Source organism: Anopheles moucheti, chromosome 3 (genome assembly GCF_943734755.1).
Source record: "Anopheles moucheti chromosome 3, idAnoMoucSN_F20_07, whole genome shotgun sequence".
NCBI classification, from domain to species: Eukaryota; Metazoa; Arthropoda; class Insecta; order Diptera; family Culicidae; genus Anopheles; species Anopheles moucheti.
In genome coordinates, this window is record NC_069141.1 from 56,504,988 (window position 1) to 56,527,154 (window position 22,167).

Below are 22,167 nucleotides of genomic sequence, written 5' to 3' on the forward strand. Positions count from 1 at the left end.
GATCCTGGCATACGCTAATGACAAATACATGATTGGTTTTCGATTCTCTTACTTAGCGGAAGCTTAGCAAAGATTTGAGCTGGTGGTGGAAAACCAAACACCAAATTGATGGTGGCATCACAAGCAACTCTGCTAATAACAATGTGTTACTTAGGGGTAACGTACAGATGGACGATCACACTGGCGAATTCGTCCAAAATGTTACCCACCTTATGGCGAAAGTCGATCTCAAATCAATCGGGTCGGGTGGTAGTCGGGGAACCAGTCCAAAATCCCATCCAGACCAATCCTCCATACGCAGGATTGACTATCCGGCTACGGGTAAATAAAGCCAAAGAGAGCCAGAAGTGGCAGCACCGATAACATTGTTAACTGCGATTGAAACAACTGGCGTAAAAGAGAGGGGGGCATTGGAGGAGCCTTAACAATAACTTATGAGATGAAGATCTACAAGCTGTACGACGAACTCACTGTCGTACAGCGGATTAGACTCATCAGGCTCCGGTGGGCTGGTCATTTCATGTGAATGATACCAGGCGACCCAGCCCGTTAAGTCCTTTTAGATCGTTCACATGCTGCAGGCCAAGGTCGGACACTGAGCGGTTGAAACGCCTAATACGTAAATAGGTAAGTGTAAAGACGATCGTAAGTAGTTCTACCGATCGACTGGAAGTTTGTTTCGCAGCTGTTAGCCAAGCAAACTCTAACGAGTTCTTCATGTCAAGTCATATCCATCTTAGCCACCTTATCTTCATTATTATTATTATTAAAAGCTAGGGAAATATCTAACACTTAATTTGAAAAATATCTTAGACCTTAATTTGATTCCATTTGAATATCAACTGATTGTTATTTTAAAATCGTCTAAGAAACATCTAAGAAACAGCACCTTATGTTGCATTTAAAAAACAGTTGTTTCATGAATTTAATTAATTTAAATTTAAAATCAAAACAGAGCTTTACGTTGAAACGTAGAGCAATAACTTCAACTACCTCCTGGAAGTAATCACAAAATAAGTCCCATTATGTAGCAGTCAATTAGCTAAAGATAGCAAACGAAATGAGCACCATCGTATAATTGCGACACACCGCTATGATGTTGTCGCACCGTTTTGCCAAGCGTTTGCCAGTGCCGATTTTTCATCATTCTCTTTTGTGGTTCAGTTTTGATACACCTCTTCGCTGACACTTTTGCCTTCGTGCGTTGAAATGTGATCTAAAGCATAACTTCGCAAACATTTCGACGCGATGCGTACGTCGGCCGATGGGACGGCACTGTTATTGTAAAGCCGTTTTTCACCCATCTTCAGCTCTACTTTCTTCCATTTCAAACTGTGCCCTCCTTCCACCAGTCGGGTTGCTACACTCACATCCCTTAAACCATTGTCGATCGCCAAAGATCGATTCGTAACGGCCCATTCTTCCCATATCAAGATGTCAAACAGCGCGTTGTGCTCTTTTCGTTCTTTAAATTTTAATTGTCCACCGGGCGGGAGGGCACACGGAAGGATACGGAACGCAGAAATAGTAAAGCTAAGCGAAACAACGAAATACCAAAAGATGCGATACACCAACAACCGCTCAAAACAGAACTTTAAAATCTTTGCTCTGGCGTGTGGAGAAAGGTGCAAAGAAACGATTAAACGGTGAAGAGCCCAATAAAAGGAGAACAGGAGGAAAAAAAGGTGACTCCGAATGCGAAAGACCCAGCAGCCGGGAGAATGGGTCCAAAAATAATGGAAAAAAGGCAGAATACGGAAGAGAGAAGTAGAAAGAAAGCACCAAAAGGCAAAAGGGCGATGACGGGCGACAGCAACAACGGCGACGAAGACGATGCCGGCGCGATGGGCCCGCCAAGTTCATTCACCTTTCTTCGCGCGCGCGTTAAGCCTCATTACGCACGGGCACACGATCGCAAACGGCACGATGGCACACGGTGATCGTTACTACCACCTTCAACAGACCGCGCGAATCGATTCTACCCCCTCGTTCTTGCTGCTCTCTCAGCCCTCGCCAGCTAACCTTACGCGTTCGCATGTACTTACGCATGAGCGTATTCTGATGGGTTTGGTGCGCGTTCTGTCCGCGGGTCAACGGCCCTTGGTCGATTTTCCCACGAGTTTTGCACGAATTTGATATGCGCATTCTTATCATCTCACTCCGAACGAGGTTGGTTGGTGTACGTGGCCATCACACGGTGCAGCACCGTAATTGGGGTTGATTATCCGGCAAGAGTGTGGGGGTTTTGTGATTTATTGGTTCAAAAACCATCCACTGTTCAGGTGGAGGCTCAAATAATCCATCAGTCTTCTAAGACGTCTTCTTCTCACATCTTGATACAAAACCCCAGCGTGTGCATCAGGTATTAAGGTTAAAGAGCGTATTAAATGGATTACAAGGCGTTCACATTTGTTGAACCGAGAGTCTTCCACGCGGAACGTCCGATGAACGATGGCCGAGTCTTTATCGTTACGGGCCTCTGCAAATGAAGCATGAATTATCTAATAATGTAATGGATTCTTTTCCTTTTTGGTGTCTCTTCTCCATTCTATTTTAACGATAGGAGGTTACTTTTTTCTCGCTACATCTCTTCGACCAATTCGACGCGAACGACGATGACAAGCGAAACTGTCGTTTCTGGGTGGGTTATGACGTCTGTTTTGTAGGAGCTTTAGCCTTCGCTATGGCATCAATGTGATATGCAAAATGGGGCTAGATGACACCGTTGAACAGGCCGAGGATGGATCTTCCCAAATGATGGTCCGTAAAATAAAGCTTCTAGGGTCCAATATCAGCTGCTCGGATTATCTCGCGCAATAAAATGGGTGTTTTCGCGTTTGCTTCGGTAGAGCGTTGTGCATGTACTTTTATGACCGCTTTAAATCGTACACGGTGATATACATTTATCACTTTTATAATCATTTGATTCAGCCAGATTTGCCGATCCTCCACCAGCTAGTACTAGCTGCAGTTGTTAAGCTTTCCTTTTTAAGAAATGCAATTTCTGCAACCGATGCAAAATTGATTCTAACGATGGGGTATTGCATGGTAGATATTCGATTAGTTCTAAGTTCATCGTTCGAATGTTGGGCAGGGGCATTTCCAAGTTATCTGTCCAGTGTACGCGACCACAGTAACTGATCTTTCAACTTGGAGGATCATTTACATCTCCACTTGCTATAAATCCGTAAAGTGACGCTAATCAGACAAGATCTTCTAGATCTACACCTTCTCCGCAATCTTTATTGCAGTGCGACACCCAAACTTTATGACGTCCGTGAGGGCTCTGTAGAATGGGGCCTGTTCTGCACCAAGCTCAATGCCAGTATCGTGATGCTCCTGTTCCTCATCCCGAAAACGTCGGATCGTTTCTAACAGTGCCTTGTCGGTGAAGTTCGGATCTTTCACCAATTGGCAGAGCTGATCGTTGTAATGTTCGACAATCACCGATTCAACTGCAACCGTACACGCCATAGCGGCCTTTTCACCGAGTAGTGCCGTTCCGGCTCCGAGCGCAAATCCGGCTACGTTCCAAAATGGTAGCAGTGCCGTTGGCCGAACGCGGTACTTGATGATTAACCGATCGAACGCTTCCTTGTGGACTTTCTCCTGTTCCCACATGTGTTCAATAGTTTTACCCATCTTGGTGTGGCCTAATGGATAGTATAATAATATTGAGATGATTATACGTTACTTTCCGTACAAAGTGCAAAATGAGTAGTACACACTGGGTAAGCTAAAGTTCCTTACCAAGAATGGCCAACTGTCCTCGGTAAATTTGATTCGCTCCCAGTTCCCCAGCATGATCTACTCTGATTACACTATCAACCAACTTTGAGCAGCGTTCGGTCAGTTTTCCACTTCCTGTGTGAACTCTTCTTGCGAGCGTTAGCATTATTGAGTCCAGTGTCAAAACGGACGGGTAATGAACGCAATTTATGCTCAATAAATCTTTTAAAAGCCTCTTTTTGTACTTTACCCAACCAGGATAAGGTAATTTTGCCTGCAGAAACACGGTTTAAGAAACTTCTCGCACAATTCCTTTTCTACAGATCACTGAACCATTGCGTTGTGTGTCGCTTTTCTTTGCGATAGTGATTTTTCACAACAAAACAAGTCCTTGCTGTCAAAACACCTGTCAAATGGCAGTTGTCATTTCTTCGTGGAAATTGTGCGCACAAGAGATGCTGGAGTTACTAAAACGAAGTAAACAAGTGAATAGAACTAAAATTATAATCACGATATGTGTAATATACAAATTGGATAGCTAATGGGCTGATAAAAGTGGTAAGTTCCAATGTTTACTGCTGTCTACATGCGAGAGCAAGAATAAGGAAAAATCGAATCATACCCAACAAAACAACCCCCGTGGAGGTCAGTGACCGATCTTCCCGGTGCGTTTTTTTTATCTCTTTCCCTCCCACTGTTGGCTCTTTCGCTCCTTTCAATCTTGAAGAAAAATATTCAGTGTGTTCTTGCAAGCCTCACATCCTCACCGGCATGGAACGGAATACGTTATGTATTTTTTTCACGTTTGTTTGTGTACCCATTTATAAGCATCGCCCGTTTATGCTGTTTGTTTCCTCGTGTCGTCCCATTCCTAGTTTCGGACCCATCATCGCCCAATGCCGTAACCGTGCGTTTGTCGGTTTAGTCACCGTTTCCATCGTCTTGTGCCGTCCTGCTGCCCGCAACCATCATCTCTAGCGCAGCTTCCAACACGCGTACACGCGCCCCGCTTTATCAGTACGGTGCCAGTGTGCGAAGATTCGATCGCACTGTGTTCACGCAAAAACGGATGAAAATCGGTTGCGGCTGCGGCACGACGTTTCGTTTTATGCTCACCTGAAGCGATACACATTGGCGTTGCTTAACGCTGCTACGATCTCTCACCCAATGAAGAAGAAACTCCCTCGATGCATTCAATTCTGGGCAGCGATTCCTTCCGCTTATCCTGCACGAACCGCTTGTGTGCGGCGTTCGATGACCGCGGTCCTGTGTCGCGGATGAGGCCCGGGCACCGGTTGCATTAAGCCCCGGTCATTCGCGTGCACCGAACGTGAGTGCACCATTGCGCAGATTGCCCACCAGTGTCATAGCTGCCTCGTTTGATCTTTGGCGATTTATGTGTGCCCGCCCATCGTGGGGAGGTCTTGCTGGTCGGGTGTAAACTTTAAGCTGTGCTCGGTGCAGCATTGAACTTGAACGTTGAAGAAGATTCACTCGCGAGCGGAAGAGGTCAGCGGCAGTTGCTTGTGCAGATTAGGGTAGGAATGATCGTCAGTCGGTTGGGCAGGTGATCGACAGTGGCGTAACTGATTTATTTAGTACCGGTGCGGCGGAGAAGGGGTTTTGTGACACTCAAACAATCTGTTTGTTGATTTGAGCCAAAGCTAAACTATCGGCATAATTCAATCTACGAAATAACTCCTTTTTGCAGACTTCAAACCCGTTATGTTTTATTTAATGATTGTTTAGACTTCTTTCGTTTCGACTGTAAATGAATATGTAATAACTAACGTATATGGTAATGTATTAAGTATTGATTCTTAGTTAGACAAAACGTTCATCTTTGTTTCTATCTACATTACGCCCATAAGATTCAATCAAATCGAGATATATTTATTTGTGTATTAATTTGCTTAAACATATAATTTATTATGTCAGAACAAATGCAGATTTCCAATAAGCCTTCTAAAGATGGTATACTCTTTACTCGTAAAAAACATTGCCTTTAGTTAAATTCTTGTCAAAGAGATGTCTTTATAAGTTACCGCATCGCATACGATCGAATAGTATTATGTTAGTATTAAGTATTTTATCTATGTATTAGTTCTCGTTAGGTATAAGGTGCGTGTCTTTTATAATAAAACTTTAGTCGATAAGCAACCACCAGAGTGTGCAGACTCGTTAACTGGCGCCCGAATCAAGAAGAGTGATTAGCAACTGTATAAACTCTCAGAGCGAAGCCACCTTTAGCTGTCTCTTTTCTGAGAATACAGCATCCAGCCCAAGAGCTATCATCGAACGTGTCGTTGATTTGCGGTGTTGTAGCGCGATTAGGTGCGCTGATTTCTCTTCGGAAGACCGATATCCAAAAAAAATAAAATCGACTCTCACAGTATCCTGGAGATCTAACTGTTTCCTGTACGTGTAAGTATAGTGAAAAAAAAACAGTGATAGTGATCGCAAAAACCAGGAGAAATGGAAACAAAAATGGAAGAGATGAAGATGTTTCTAGAAATGGGCAAAGTGCCCGATATTCTAAAAATGTTACCGGAATATAATGGTAACCCTAAAGGCCTTAATACTTGGCTTGATGATGTTGAAGGCATTTTTCATTTTTATGCATCGTTCGCCAATTGTCCCACGCAGATGGGAATTATAATGCGAATTGTGCGAAGAAAGATTGTTGGCGAAGCGTCTGACGTTCTCAACGCAAACCACGTAGGATTTGACTGGGAGAGTACAAAAGAAACTCTTAAAAAAAATTTCCGTGATCAACGTAACCTCAAAACTCTCGATTACGATTTAACAGTAATTAAACAAAAATACAGCGAAACTCTTGAGCAATACTACAATAGAACAAATGAACTCTTATCGTTAATAATAGCATATATTAAAAATAGTGAAAAATATACAGAATTAGGAAATGGTTTTGTGGAATATTTTAAAGAAAAAGCTGTAGATAGTTTTATTCGAGGATTAAATAATGAACTCGGAATTTTGGTTAAGACTGCAGCTCCTGATAGCTTAAATAAGGCATACCAACTTTGTTTGGAATTTCAAAAGCTAAAAAAAGATAAGCTTGGCCAGAACGGATTTAAAAAAATGGAGTATTCTGTTAAACCAGAAGCGAAGAGAAATTACCGTTATCAGACACAGCCACAAAGAGAGACACGTTCATCAGAACCCATGGAGGTTGATCATTCTATGCGATCAAGATCAACACACGCTCCCAAAAAGTCGACACAAGTCAACGCATATCAAGATAATGAGGCACAATGTAGCTCAAATTTTTTTGGGATGGGCACGAGTACAGAGACACCGTATTCGTAGAGAATATCGTGCCGCAGCTTCCATACATTGAAGTCCCAGTTTCATGCGGCAAAATAAGATTATTGGTCGACAGTGGAGCAAATACCAACATTATATCAAAAAAATGGGCTTATAGTTCAGGTAACAACATTTTTGAAATCGAACCGAAATCGTTTCAAAGTGTTGTCGGTACGTTAGTATCATCAGAAGTTGTGGCTTTGAAATTATTTTCACCAGTGTTAGAAAGAGAATTTGTGTTTCATATTTACGATTACCACGATTTTTTCGATGGAATAATTGGTACCGAGATATTATTCGCGAAAGAATTTAATCTCATTACACGTTACCGAAGAATAGAAATTACAAACGCAAATAACAGAATCTACCACATACCACTAAAATTTCACGCAACGGGCGAGAATACCCAAACAGATAAAAGAAGAGTTCATCAGGTTCTCAATATCGAATCCAAAATTCAACTACCTTACCTTTCGATTGAAGAGCGAAATTCTCTCATTCCGATCCTTAACTCACACAGTAATATCTTCCATGCAGAAGATTCAAAGCTTACTTGCACAACAAATGTTGAATGTAGGATACAGACAACCGATGATGCTCCTGTTTACCAAAAAAGTTATCCCTATCCTATTGCGTACAAAAACGAAGTAGAAAAACAAATCTCAAAGCTATTGGATGATGGTATTATTCGAGCATCGCGTTCTGCTTGGAATTCTCCTCTTTGGATTGTTCCTAAAAAAGCTGACCATTCCGGTGAACAAAAGTTTAGACTCGTCGTAGATTACCGTAAACTAAACCAAAAAACAGTCTCGGAAAAATATCCTATGCCGGAAATTCAAAATATTCTCGACCAATTAGGTGGAAACACATACTTTACTACATTGGACCTGGCCTCTGGTTTTCACCAGATTAAAGTAAACGAAACTGACGTAGAAAAAACTGCATTTTCGGTCAATAACGGAAAATATGAGTTTTTGCGAATGCCGTTTGGCTTAAAGAATGCGCCGGCAATTTTTCAACGTGCGATAGACGATATTTTCCGGGAGTACATTGGTAAAATTTGCTACGTATACATGGACGATTTAGTAGTTTGTGGTAAAGATTTGGCTGATCACATAAATAATTTAAATTTAATTTTGTCTACATTGAAAAAAGCTAATCTCAAAGTCCAACTAGAAAAATCTAAATTCCTCTGTAAATCCGTCGAATTTCTCGGATACGTAATCACGTCAAACGGTATAAAACCAAACGAGGAAAAAATCGCAACGATACGTAAATGGCCTCAACCAAAAAACGTAAAGCAGCTAAGAAGTTTCTTAGGTATGGTTGGATACTATAGAAGGTTTGTTAAAGGCTACGCTAACCTAACCAAGCCTTTAACCAATCTACTTAGAGGCCTTACTAATGATTCCAAACTAATTCAATTAACCTCTGCAGAAACAAAATGTTTCGAAAGCATGAAACTAATTCTATCTGGAAACGATATTCTTTCCTACCCGGATTTCAACAAGCCTTTCCTTATAACAACTGATGCATCTAACCACGCCATAGGAGCAGTGCTCAGTCAAGGAGAAATCGGAAAAGATAAACCGATACATTTCGCTTCACGAACCTTAAACAAAAGAGAAGAAAATTTTTCAGCAACTGAAAAAGAAATGTTGGCTATCTACTGGTCTCTTAAAATTTTTCGCAACTATATCTACGGGCAAAAATTTAAAATTATTACTGACCATCAACCTTTAACGTTTTCCTTGTCGCCTAAAAACATTAACACTAAACTAAAACGTTGGAAATCTTATTTGGAGGAACACGACTATGAAATGGTGTATACTCCAGGAAAGAACAACGTTGTAGCTGATGCGCTTAGTCGCGTACAGATTTTCTCCCTTACTCCAACTCGGCATTCTGCCGATGAAGATCCTTCAGATCTTATCAAATGCACTGAAGCTCCTCTCAACGCTTTCAAATTGCAAATTGTTATTGAGACGGATGATAATGAAGATACTATTTTTTCAAATCCTTTTCCCGGCTATAAAAAAATAATCGTTAAAAGACGACAGTATTCAGAGCAAGTGCTACATAGTATTTTCAATCAACTTTTTGTTCCAAACAAATTGACGGGATTACACACAACAGAAAAAATCATGGGCGATTTTCAAAGAATGTACCAAGATTATTATAGTTTATCAAAAACGTACAAGATCAGGTTCACACAGAATATTCTTAATGATGTTAGGGACGTTGAAGAACAAGAAGAAATTATAAAAAACGAACACGAAAGAGCCCATAGAGGCATTGATGAGAATAAGAGACAGATATTAAGGAAGTATTATTTTCCGAAGATAACCGAAAAGGTCAGAAACTACATTAAAACATGCGATGCATGTAATACGTGCAAATACGATCGACACCCATTCAAAATACACTTACAAGAAACGCCTATACCGAAACACCCCTTCGAAATACTCCACGTAGACATCTACCAGATAGACGGGGAAAGCTTCCTTTCAAGTATTGACAAATTTTCGAAATTTGGAAGAATGTTACCTATAAAATCAAGACAAATTGTAGATATTCGAAAAGCGTTCGAAAAAACCATTACATCGTATCTCATACCGTCAATGATTGTCACCGATAACGAGAAGTCTTTTCTATCAACGGAAATACGAGGAATTATGCTGGACTTAAACATAAGAGCCTATATTACGCCAAGTAATAAATCAGAGGTCAATGGTCAGGTGGAAAGGTTCCATTCAACGATAACTGAGATGTACCGCATAGAAAAGCTTGTTCAACCCAATTACTCGACAAAGAGGAGGATGGCAATTGTGATTGGAAAGTACAACGACACAATCCACAGTGTTACGAAAAAAACACCAAAAGAAATTCTTTTAGGAATTTCTCATAATCCCACTACAGTGGAAGACATCGAAACAGTGCGACAAAAAGTGTACGATGTAGTGATAGTTCAGCTGAAAGAAGCTCAAGAGAAGCAACAGAAACATCACAACAAAGGCAGAAGGGCACCTCCAGAGCTAAGGGTGGGCCAAGAAATATTTGTTAAAGACAAAATATTTAAAGGTAAACAAAAACCGCTATTTCGAAAAACAAATGTTATCACAAATACGCGAGTAACTGCGAAAAACGAACAGAATCATGTGATTCATAAAACGAATATCCGGAATGTACAAATATGACGTTATGAAATGAAATGTAAAACATATATGAATTGTAGAAATAAGGCGATAATTATCAAAGTTGATCCTGGAGAATCAACACTTAAGGATGGGGTAGTTACCGCATCGCATACGATCGAATAGTATTATGTTAGTATTAAGTATTTTATCTATGTATTAGTTCTCGTTAGGTATAAGGTGCGTGTCTTTTATAATAAAACTTTAGTCGATAAGCAACCACCAGAGTGTGCAGACTCGTTAACTTATATAAGTAAAAATATTTTGTTGGATAAGATTAGTTTTCCATGAATGCGGAAAAAATCAGTTTTATAAATTAATTCGAATGAAAGCAGCTTTTGAAAAATTCAATAACATAATCATTCAGTATGGAGTATTTTTCACCTCTATCAATACATATTTTCCTATAAAACTATTCTTCTTCACACTTCTTCTTGAGGAATGGTGGCTAAAATTGATCGAAAAATATCCAGAGATTTATTCAGAACCTTCTTCGTTCTGCTCGATTATTGCTAACAATAGTACGAATTTTGCATATGCACGTTGCAGTAGCGACCCTTTGTGAATCTCTCCATCTATGGGACAACGCACTCATCCGAGAGAAAAAAAAAACAAATCACCCTTCTGGACCATGCAGCATACACATACTTTCTTTCTCTCCAAAGATCGTATTTAAACCCCGATAGCCGATACACCGACGGTCGTGGCGCATCTCTTCCATTCTGAAAGAGTTTCCCTCAGGTTCCCGTATCCCTTGCACGTATGCCGTTGCCGGGGCCGCGTGAGCATTGCGAACGTACACTCTCTCGCCGGGTTGGAGCGGTAGTCTTGTGGTCTGCAAATGGGGTTCAACCAACCGGGAACATGTTGACTGTTTACCTTTCTACCATCGCGGCCAGTATGCGTTAAGATTCTCGCCAGAATGGATACGCGCAGCGCTGACGATCGTGCCGCAGCGTAACGAGTTCTGGGCGAGCTTTTTCGTTCGGGCGGTTGCTTTTGGGTCGCCTTCGTCTTCCTCCCCATTCGGAAGGGTTTGTTTGGTGTTTCGATGTCGCGTGCGCATGGTTTGTGCGGTGGTGAATCTGTTTGCTCACCCATTCGGTGGATCGACGTGACACGGTTTAGCGTAGCGATGTGAGTGTTCAACGAGCGAGCGCACGAAAATTGTATCCCATTCCTTGCGAAACCCAAGTGCCATGTTTCCCAGTGCCCCAAGTTTACTAGTTACAAGGTTAGTTAATTGTGCACCGTCTGTCACCGGACGGGCCGGTGCGCTAGTGATATTGTCAGTGCGTTTGTGAGTGGTCTGTTGTGCCTTTTTTATCTTTTAAAATAGCGGAAGAAAGCATGGATATCTATTCGCTCGATCCATCCGGTACCGGGCTTAGCCCGAGTCTGGCCAAGATCGACGAGGACCTGGCGGATGTTAACTTTGATGCCGGGTCAGAGTTTAATTTGCACTTTTTCGACACACCCGAGGACTCGAACACGCAGAGCGGCTTCAGTGATCATGAGTCGAGCGAGTCGGCCGCCCGGGATACGCCACCGAGCCCGGTGTGCAATTCTACCCGGGCCGGACTGGGGATGTTACCAAGCTCGAGACAGTCCACGAACGGAAGCAATTCCACCGGGAGTGGTCTAGTGTCGGCGATAGGGGCTGGTAACTGTGTGCTGATCAGCTCGACGGCGCACACCGTTGCGGAAAGGACGAAAGTGTCCTCGTCGAGCTATGATGGTGCTGTTCAGAGATCATGTGTCGGAGTACGAGCAGGTAAGAGCAAGTAATAGAACTAGAGCGTCACTTTGAAACATCAAGTACCAATGAAGAAAAGGCTGAGTTTGGTCCCTTTTACGCGAGAGTTTTTTAACTCCTTTTCCATTTCGATCTGGAAGCAGTAAACTGTGCATTTATTTTTAGTAAATGGTTCATAACAAAGTATGGCTTTTTTGATACTATTGCAATATCTTTTGGTCTTTTGGAGTGTACTTACTTACTTCCTTACTTATCCGGCACATCAATTGCTTCGCGGTTGATCTTGATCCATCTTGATTTGGGCCTTCCACGCGTCCTTTGCCCATGTGGACGATCTAAAGGACTTTACGGGTTGGGTCGTCCAGCGTTATTCTTATGACGTGACCAATCCACCGGAGCCTGGTGAGTCTAATCCGCTGTACGACAGTGTGTTCGTCGTACTGCTCGTAGATTATTATCGGTGCTGACTTTTGACCATTCGTTTATCTCCAACCAGAGCATTTCCACCGCCTTCTCAATCCTTTGATAAGCATCCTTTACGTAGGATAGCCGTAAGCCAATGATGTCTATCTGATCAGCGACTGCGAGGATCCGGATTGACTTATAGAAGATGATCCCCGAAGTTTCTACCTCCGAGTCGCGGATGGCCTTCTCTAGCGCTAGGTTGAATCCTATAATCCAAGAGACTATATTTATATTTAAATATTTATATTTAGATAATATCAATAAATCCTCTCTTCTCTTGGGAAAGAAGGCTTTATTTTTATTCGTTCTTAAACGGATTTTGTTTGAAATGAAGCAATATCAAGGCATTCGACGTAACCCCACCATTGTCGTGCGATCCACTACGTTCTGAATTAGCATTGAAGATAAGAACTCACTTAAGATAATTGCGTGAAGATTAATAAAGTACGTGAACCATAATATACATTTGACACTTTAACTGACTCCATTCAGCAACTTATTCTGAGAGATTTAAATTAGTTACATTGCGATTCAACTCCTTGGGGAAACTTGTTGCATTCACTGTGTGTGAGCATAACACTCATGCGTTACAGTTGTTACACTCATATTTGGTTTAATGGGAACTAGATTTGTGCCTAATGAATATTTTGTGAAGAGTCATTGAAATGAATCCGAAGTGAGGATTGATTCAAATCAGAAATCAACTCTCAAAGGTTTCATAAATTCCTCTTAAGCTTAATGCCTTAAGCAAAATGGCATTGGGGGTCATTTTTTAGCAACTCAGGACCTAGAATAAATCCTTGAAGGCCCTTGTAGAGACAAGAATTTATTCGTTCATTTATTCTTACTTAGTATGTACATCATAATTCTGACCCAATCCTCTGGTCACAAAAGCTTATACTATAAACTGTAACTGACTTATCTGTAAACTGTGTTGTAATACTATAAAGCACTCATGTATGAGTTGTAACACCTATATTTGAGTTGAATAAGATCAAATTATACACCCTTTGTCGAGATAAGCAATAATTTTATAATAATAATACAACACACAGCTATTCTAAAGTATTAAAGTAAGTAGTAAAGTACCCTGCACAACTCACTATCAAGACCTTTCTGCGTATTATTGGACAACGTTCTTGATGTTGCAAAGCTTAGCTAATCCGATCTCATGACTAATCTGTTCTACTTTAAACCGACCCAAAACGATCGGTCAAATTCGGACAGAAAAAGGACAAGACGTAAACGATGAACTCTTGAACTTCAGGTCAAGCTCACCTTCTCCACCCGTGCGTTCGTTCTGATGCATGCATAAATATGCTCTGTCAGGATTATAAAACTACCAGAACTCGACCGCAGAAATGACAAATTTTTCGGTCACTTCGCTAACCGTGGTTTCGATCGTACGCACTTAAAATTCGGCTTCTGCGCACTTTTCGCGCACGGAACGCGTGTCAATTTATGTACATGGCAAATTTCACGGAAGGTGAACACACCCCCTTTTGTGGAACGGTTGGGAAGAATCAGCTGCATAAAATGACTATCAAGTGCGATCAGCTGAAAATTTGTCCAGATTTGCAGCCGACATTTTTCGGGGTGAAGATTCTGGGGGCGTGATGGGAACGAGGGTTGACATCCGTTACTCCAACATTACTCGGCGTAGCCACACCAAGCAGAGTGCATAGCTTACGGTGAGTAAAAAGGAAGCAGTACATGTACTCCATGTACCAATGTCAGACCTGAATGGAATGATGCTAATTCACGTGCAGCATCGAAGCTGCGAATACGAAATTTAGCGGTCAGCGGTCGCGAAAAGCCGTTTTGCCTCCCACCATATGTTTCCCTGGGCCCAGCAAGAAGCCTTGCTTTGGACGTTTTTCGTCCCTGTTCTTCGCCTGGTTTGCGAAGTTTGTATTGCTGCTGTACATTTCATTGTTTTTCAGTGCTAAACGCTTGTACTCGTGATACTCGGACACTCGGACCCGATTGGGACTAATGAAACGCACGGAATTTCGTAGACCCCATTAGGTAATCTGGGTTGCTCAAATGGGCACTAATGTGGCATGCGCTGGGCGAGAAAGCTTTACGTCAGCGCAAGAGGGGGCCGTTTTCGAGCGTTAACAAGTGACAGGAAAGAAGCGCACATTCATCAGGGAAATAGGGGACAGAACAGCGGAAAAAAAGGAACGAAAAAGCAAAACAAAAACGCGCGTGTACGAATAATAACAACAGGCAGACGACGAACCCGATGTGTGGATCTGATGGCCCAAAAGGAAATGGGTGCCTCTGGCTGGCTGGCTGGCTGTCAGAATTCGTACATGAGCATAGCTCATTAATTATGACTTGTGCTGATTGGATCACGATGATATCGCGCGAATAGGGAACGAACCCACAAGCACACAACCACCGCTGATCGATTCGTTGTTAGATCGAATACTTAACGGGACAGCAGCAGCAGTGTGGCAGTGTGGCAGTGTGTGGGAATGTGGGAAGCGGCCAAAGGGGTTCCGGAGTGGTTTCAAAGTCCGTGGACCATCGGAACCGGGTTCTTGGGGGTGTTGGGGGTTTGATCGTGCCAATCGGTACAATGCCTCCACCATCACCGAAAGCTTTTTTTCTTTTCCAGGTCCAGATGCGAATGAGAGGCATTCGGGCGAAGGTGGAACGTTGTGTGTATGTCGCTAGTTTTGACTATTGCCCACAAGCGAGCCCCAAGATTTTCCTGCTGTGGCCTTTGTTCATTTCGCGAACTATGTTGGGACGACGGTGCGTGTGTACGCCACGCAATCAAATAAAATCATCGTAAAGGGAGTTCTGGCGAAGCACCATTCCGAGCGATAGGAAATAACAAAACTAAAACCGATCCCGAGTTTTGTTTTGCATTTTGCTTCGACCGATTTGCTTGTCACTAGTTTTTCACCGTACAGCGCAGATCCACGTTCGAACAGTGAGTTCTAAATGGGCACACAAAAACAAACCCTTGAAAGCTTTATGCTGTACTGCTGAAGATTCTGCCTCTATCGGCCGAAAGGCTTCGCGTACGATCTTGCCCCTGGAGGGCATATAAAATAGATGCCACCCCGCAGTATCGTGTGATGGGGGGACCGGGGCCGCGTGTGTCGTACGTCTTTGGTTGGCTTAGCAGTTTAACGAGAGGTTAAGCGATGCCTGGAAGCTAAACCAAAGACGCTTTGTGATTGAGTGTGCTGTACATGTGTGTTTTCGTATAGGGGCTTTTTTTTTTGCTTTCTTCTGCTGTCCATCCTCCATCTCTAACCTCATTCTCAATCACTTTTCTCTGACCGAAGAAGACGAAGTTCCACCTTGTCGTTGTTTCGTTGTTTCGATGACGATTGTGGAGGAGGACGTGTGACTTGGAGCGTAAACGCGCCGTGTACACACCGCGAAAGACGACGCGGGTTGATGATGTTGATGGATATCACTAGCCCCACCGTTGTCCAGGGTGTTTCCGCAAACGGCCGTTTCGAACGGTGCGCAAATTTTTTTTACCTCTTTCTCCACAAGATGCTTTCTTTTCTAGCCCCTTTTGCCTGCTGCCCATTCGCCCCTGCGTCGCTGCGTCGTTTGCGTATTGTTACATTTAGGAGAGCGGTAGTACCGTTATACATTTATGAGTTTATTAATAAGTATAATTCCCTTCGTTCTCTCGTGATCGCGATCGCGAGCCCTGCTGTATGTTGCCGTAGGTCACCTAGGAAAGCGTTTGCCCCATGATGGACGTGCGGTGGAAAAATTGGAAACGAATGAATGAAGCAACGGCAGTCAACTGGGAAGGTGTTTCGTAGCTTCGAATCGCTTGTCCAGTTTTCTTTTAATGGCACTCTTAAGAGTTATATTTTAAATTTTTGCTCGTACAACTTTTGAGGGAGTATCAGTAGGGGACTATTGGAAAAATATTTAAAAAATGCCACATTCTCTATGTGACAGATTATGACAGATTATTGGACCATTTTTAACTTCAGTACATGAATTACATCGCAGGTTGGGCATTTTCGCACTACTGTTAATATTTTACTGCACAATTTGTGGATACAGAGGGGAATCTTAAGAGCTATAAATTTATAAACATTATCATTTATAAACATTTTGAATGTGCCAAGAGTCTTTGGAATGAAAACTGTGATTGATACAGAAAATCAAAGTTAACTTTATAGAAAATTGCTAGTAACAATTATACCTTTATCATTTGAATTGCTTTACTCCACTTAATATCTCGCTTTGTATATACAAGTCTAAAGTCTATTTCTATTATTGTACGAATTTTAAAATTAATAAACAGATCGAACAAAAAGATTTTTTTCTAATTGTGTCCATGCATGGAACAACTTTAGGGCTGTAGAAAATTATATGATATTTGGCGTAAAAATGTGCAAAAAATCATAAACACGTGTTCTATCAAACTAAAAAATTCCGTAAACCATCATTTGTATTTACATTTTCATATTTCTATTTTTCATCCTCATAAAAAGAAAACAAATAGTTGTATAGTTATTCTATTCCATGTAGCATTATAAAACGTTGTTAAAGTATGTTTACGCTTGAATTTTTAAAGCATTTTTACATTAATTTCGTCGAACCTACCATAAAAGTTTATTTATGTAAGAATTGCCGCTTTGTTGTTTAAAAACAAATTAAACAGGATAGCAATGTTATCGTTGCAGACCAGTCGAGATTAGATTCGAACCTCGGCTCGTCGGTGTATTGTATCTTAAACCATCGCACAAGACCACTGGTCTCCTGACATGATTATGGATTAAATTCATACAACAACACCTTTTACTATATTTTGCTTAATCAAATTTGTCTATAAACACTCAATATTATTTACCATTCTGAACTTTACGTTACTTGACATGTGAGATCGATGGATTTACGCTAATTTTTAAAACAAAGAATGTTTAATTTTGATTTAATTTGTCTTAGAACGATTGGGGGATAGAACAATTTTCCAACAAAACTAATTATTTGTCCATACACATCGATATACGATTGTACATAAGGTTTCTCATTACAAAAATGTGTGCTCTTTACATACTGCAGTACACATCTAATTTTTCATTCGACAATCGCAGTGAACGCCATGGCAAAATAAATCGGCACAACACGCCATATGTCCTCGCCGTCTGCAAACTGTTCCTGCCAAAGTGCAGTACATGTATTACACAACGACCATGCTGTCGCCTCGCCGCACGCCCTTCCTTCACCCGCAACGACCCCTGCGCACGAGGGTTGCGTATTCCAGCCGGAAAATCAATGCAGAAGAAATGCGAAAGATCATCAGGCCGTTCGGGGCAACGCAACCACGTCGCGTTGCGATGTCCGATGCTGTTGCTGCTGCTTCCGAAGCTCTGCAGTTTCGGCCGTTACAGTTACACGAGCTTTTACTTTGGAGAACGATCGCACCCGCCGCCGCGTGGGGAAAGGAAATCGGGGGTACCTATGCTGCAGCTTTGTCCGCGAACGAGATCACGCGTTTGTATACGGCACCAGCGGCGTCTCGTTTCGCCAAGCTATGCTCCAAACACGGCCCAACCAACTTGAGAACTTTAACGCTCGCGTGTGTGTGTGTATGTAAGTGTTTTCTGATGCGAAAACCTTCATCCACTGCTCGCACATTTCTTCGCTCCACATAAAATGCCGACGAACCGGGTAGCAAAACAAAAACGGCACACCAAGTTCAACGAACTGTCCGCGACCACCACTGCCCCCGGGGGGTTTCGTTCCTATTCGGTTACGGGTAGCCGGTTATCGTGCGCCGTTTTGGGGCCCGTTTATGGTGCTCGAATTCGCCAAACGCGCAACGAAGCAAAGGAAGTAGTCGCAAACCCGTCGCAAGCCTCGGTGTCGGACGTAAACGTGTACGCCCAACATACCACGGCCGCCCCATCACACCGTCATCGTCACTGTATCGCGTTGATCAATGGATTTTAAATTGAAATATTTGCAATTGTAATGCAATCGGTTTTGAGGGAGGAAGGGGAGAATTGAAGGGTAAAGAAATGGTCACATAAATAGGACATACATAAGGAATGGCCGCATAGCCGAGGGATGTGCTTATGTTCACAAGGATTCTTTATGAGAGACGTGAAGGATTTTTCTTGTAACAAGACATAGAATTGTGAGAATGATGTTCTGCTTGCCCTTCAATTTAGACATTGATTATTTTAAACAAATTAACATTTAGACAACTAAATGTATTGTTCAATCCATTTACCACTGAGATTGCAAAACAAATTAAGATAATTTAGTAATTTTGTTCCATACTTCGTGCTTCTATATTTATGAGAACAAGCAATATTTAATACTTTAGTTACATAATTTAAAAGTTAATTGAGATACGATGAAACCAAATTATAAATTAAACATATAATAAAGGGCTCTTCGCGTCAATTAAACCAAGCATAGTTCAATCGGGATATCCTTTATTTTTTGAAGTAGAAATTCTCTCCTTCCTCTCATTTCCAAACCACCATACAACAAACATCTTTAAAATACAATCAGGCAAACATCCGAGTGCGATTATACATGCGACCAATCGGGAATAAATCTCACCACCCTTGGGGGGGCTCCCCGGAGGTTTTATCTGCATCTGTGGAACCGTTCGGCAGAGCGGCCACGATCGTGATCGGAGTGAGCAAAACCGGGGGGAAGAAGCTTTCTGTTCTATGCTAATTGCGTTCGCGTAACATTGACCTATGTGGTGTAACAGAAGATGCAGCGCAAATGTATGCAACATTATCCCTAACCTATCCCTCTGGGACGATGTTGTTCGCTGGCAGTTTTCCCTCTGCATGCGTGTACGTGGCGTGTACATGTGTACATTCGAGCACTGGAAAACAATATTCAAAGTCTCCTTTCTGTGTTCGTCGGTCAAGGGGCAAATAATCTTTCCAGCTGCAGAATGCTGGACGTGCACGAAACTTGCATACAGCTGACAGGCAAGTGGGATGAATATGTATTTCTGAAGATGCATTCTAATCAAACACGTCCCCTAAGTAGGCGCTCCACAGAACGGGAGCAAGAATTAAATGGATTGAAAATGCGTTGAATTGAGCCAAGGAGTTGATTTAAACTGAAGAATTCCGCCTAGTTGAACTTGAGCTTCGCGTTTCTCGAAATCTCGAAACTTTATTGCCTAAGTTTGGCCTATCATTATATTTTATGGATTTCTCGTTTGCTTTTCTTTTTTCAGATCCACCATGTGCCGGTTCGGACGCCAGCTCGACGACGACCGTGAAAACGTTCGTCGCCTGCCGGGTGTGCGGTGATAAAGCATCCGGCTACCATTATGGCGTTACCTCGTGCGAGGGCTGCAAGGGTTTCTTCCGGCGCAGCATACAGAAACAGATCGAGTACCGATGTTTGCGCGATGGCAAGTGTTTAGTGATACGGCTCAACCGCAACCGGTGTCAGTACTGTCGCTTCAAGAAGTGTCTCTCGGTGGGCATGAGCCGTGATTGTAAGTATCCGTTGGGATTTTATTGGGAAATTACGCATACTACAAACATACGAGTATTACAAACATAACGAGTGTATTCTGACAGTTGTTGGACAATTTCTTGAAAGCTTATTTGATATTAGGCCTTATAGAGGTCCTTAAGCTTTAGTTCGTACAAAAGTTTCATGCTCACAGTTGAATCCTCTGCTCTTGAGAAGCAAAACTCCTCGGTTAACGATGATTGATGTGTGTGAGGGGTTTTCAGTTTTCGTGTCTATTTGTTATAATGTTGTGGTTTGATGCCAATTATTGCATCAGAATATTTATGCGGACATGTATTTAGCGAATTCGTATTTGATTGTATGGGAACTTGTTATATTGAGATAATTGAAGTAGACGTCTAAACAGGAGAGAAGGAATAACAAAAGTTGAGAAATCTTTAGACATGTGTCTTGAATGTCCAAGATATGTTTGCTAGGTATCACCAAGGATATATAGTTGCTCCTGAAAAACGTTCAGTTGTCTCCAATTTCTCTATCTAAAAAGAGCATCAGAACACTTCATATTATGAAGTTCTAAACTTTAATATTCCATTGCCGTTAAAACGGTGTATTCGCTTGTTTTATATAATTACGTTGGTCAAGATGTCTGACCAACACACATTCCTTACGAATAAATCTTTCCAGTCATACTTCATACCTCAAACACCAGCAACGTGTTTGCCACGAGAGTGAGAGTTGAGCGCACATGACGCAACCGGCTAGATCCGCAAACTTCTTGTCCCCATGAGTGGGAGGAAAAGCGGGAAAGCTTGAAACCCGAAAAACTTGAAATTCCACCTTTTTTTCTACTACCATGCGCTCTGTAGCCTTCCCAATGCGTTGTTTGCATTCGAACTTTCAATTTTTCCTAACTTACGACGACCCACTGCATCCGGACCAGTGCACATCGACATTTGGTTAAGAGTTTTCCTCCAATCGTTTCGAGAAAAAAAACAGCATGTAAGTGGAATTGTACTATATATGTTTTGTTGTTTTCGAGCGAATAATTTCTCCTCTCGCTTTTAGGTGATGGAATAAAGGATGAGAAAGTTTGTTTGTTTTCGAGTGGTTTGCCTGTCCGTGCAAGGCGAATCACACACAGTTGAAGCTGAGTTGAAGCTGAGTAGCAGGCCAAATGTTGAAGGTGGTCCTACTGCCGCTTGGCCACGTCTGTTGGCCGTTTCGGAAGCTTGGTGCTGCCACGCTCTGTTACCGACAAAGGCGAATGCACTCTTGCCACGATGAGCCACCCGAGATAATCCAATGCTGTTGCAAGACCGCCCCACTGCCAAAGGTTAGGGCTGCAATTGCACACCGGTTTTTGTTCCGTGTGTTGTGTTTGCTCCTTTCCCGCCTATCCCTCGTGTTCTCGTTGCTGCTTTTCTCAGCATAATTTTCACCCGCTTTTCGGGCCAGCCAGAGCTAACCAGAAAGAGTAGCCACGGGATGAGTGCTACCGGAGGGGGTTTGCTTTTTATCTTTCTTTCGCCCCAAAAACCGAGACGAACAGATCCCTGTCCACCCGACAAAATGCTCCCGGACCGAAAACAAAACGTGGCTATTATTGATTTGCACGCAGGCACGATGTGAACCAGTTTGCATGGGAATGATTGTGGGACCGGCAGTGTTGTTGTTCCTTTCGTCCAGCTGGTTCACACAGCAGCGGTACGGTAGGGAAAAGCGGACAGTGGGTTTAATTTGAAACATGGTAATTGGGTGGAAAGAGCTCTGGATCGTCGTACGGAGGATGTTAAGGATTGTGCCGGCTGCTGGGCATTTCCTTCTAACGGTATTAATGCACCGCTGTACCGTTACGGAAGGATTAAAATAGAGTCGGGGCTGGTTTAACCGCAGGAAGAAGCTTTTTAGAGGGTTTGCGGGAATATGAATACCCATTATTGGATTGTTTTCGTAATTAGATGCAGTCCATATTTGGTGGAAAGGTTGAAGCAATCTGTTATTGATTCCGCTTAAGCAACAAATTAACTTTTTTGTTAACATTAAGAAAACACTCACTAGCGAAGAATTTAACATTAAGCGAATTTCGCAATGTCTTATATAGCTTGTTATTTATACGAAAAACATTTTTTTAGAATTAGTAAAAATAGGTATTTGAATTAATTTTTAAATTGAGAAATCACCGACACAATGTTTGTGTTGATACAAATTACACTACACAATTGTGCCTTTCACGAT

At 42.1% G+C, this 22,167-nt stretch overlaps 2 protein-coding genes across 2 annotated transcripts in view; one reads left to right on the plus strand and one right to left on the minus strand.

Moving 5' to 3' along the window:
- The window catches only part of LOC128305881 (ecdysone-induced protein 78C), a 36,993-nt gene that overhangs the window by 1,949 nt on the left and 12,877 nt on the right, over positions 1–22,167 (plus strand). Inside the window, exon 3 of the mRNA XM_053043511.1 lies at positions 19,685–19,951. Within this exon, the coding sequence (XP_052899471.1) occupies positions 19,685–19,951 (267 nt within the window). The remainder of the gene's footprint in view (positions 1–19,684; positions 19,952–22,167) is intronic.
- Positions 3,223–3,973, minus strand: LOC128305883 (5-demethoxyubiquinone hydroxylase, mitochondrial-like). Its single transcript, XM_053043513.1, has 2 exons — positions 3,751–3,973; positions 3,223–3,653 (listed from the first exon to the last, which is right to left on the minus strand). Exons 1-2 carry the CDS (start codon positions 3,893–3,895, stop codon positions 3,223–3,225), a joined length of 576 nt encoding a protein of 191 aa, XP_052899473.1. The 5' UTR covers positions 3,896–3,973.

Coding starts and splice junctions, on each gene's coding strand:
- LOC128305883 (XM_053043513.1), bottom strand. CDS start 3,895: ATGCTAACGCTCGCAAGAAGAGTTCACACAGGAAGTGGAAAACTGACC. Junction 3,654..3,750: donor AGGACAGTTGGCCATTCTTG/GTAAGGAACTTT, acceptor ACTATCCATTAG/GCCACACCAAGATGGGTAAA.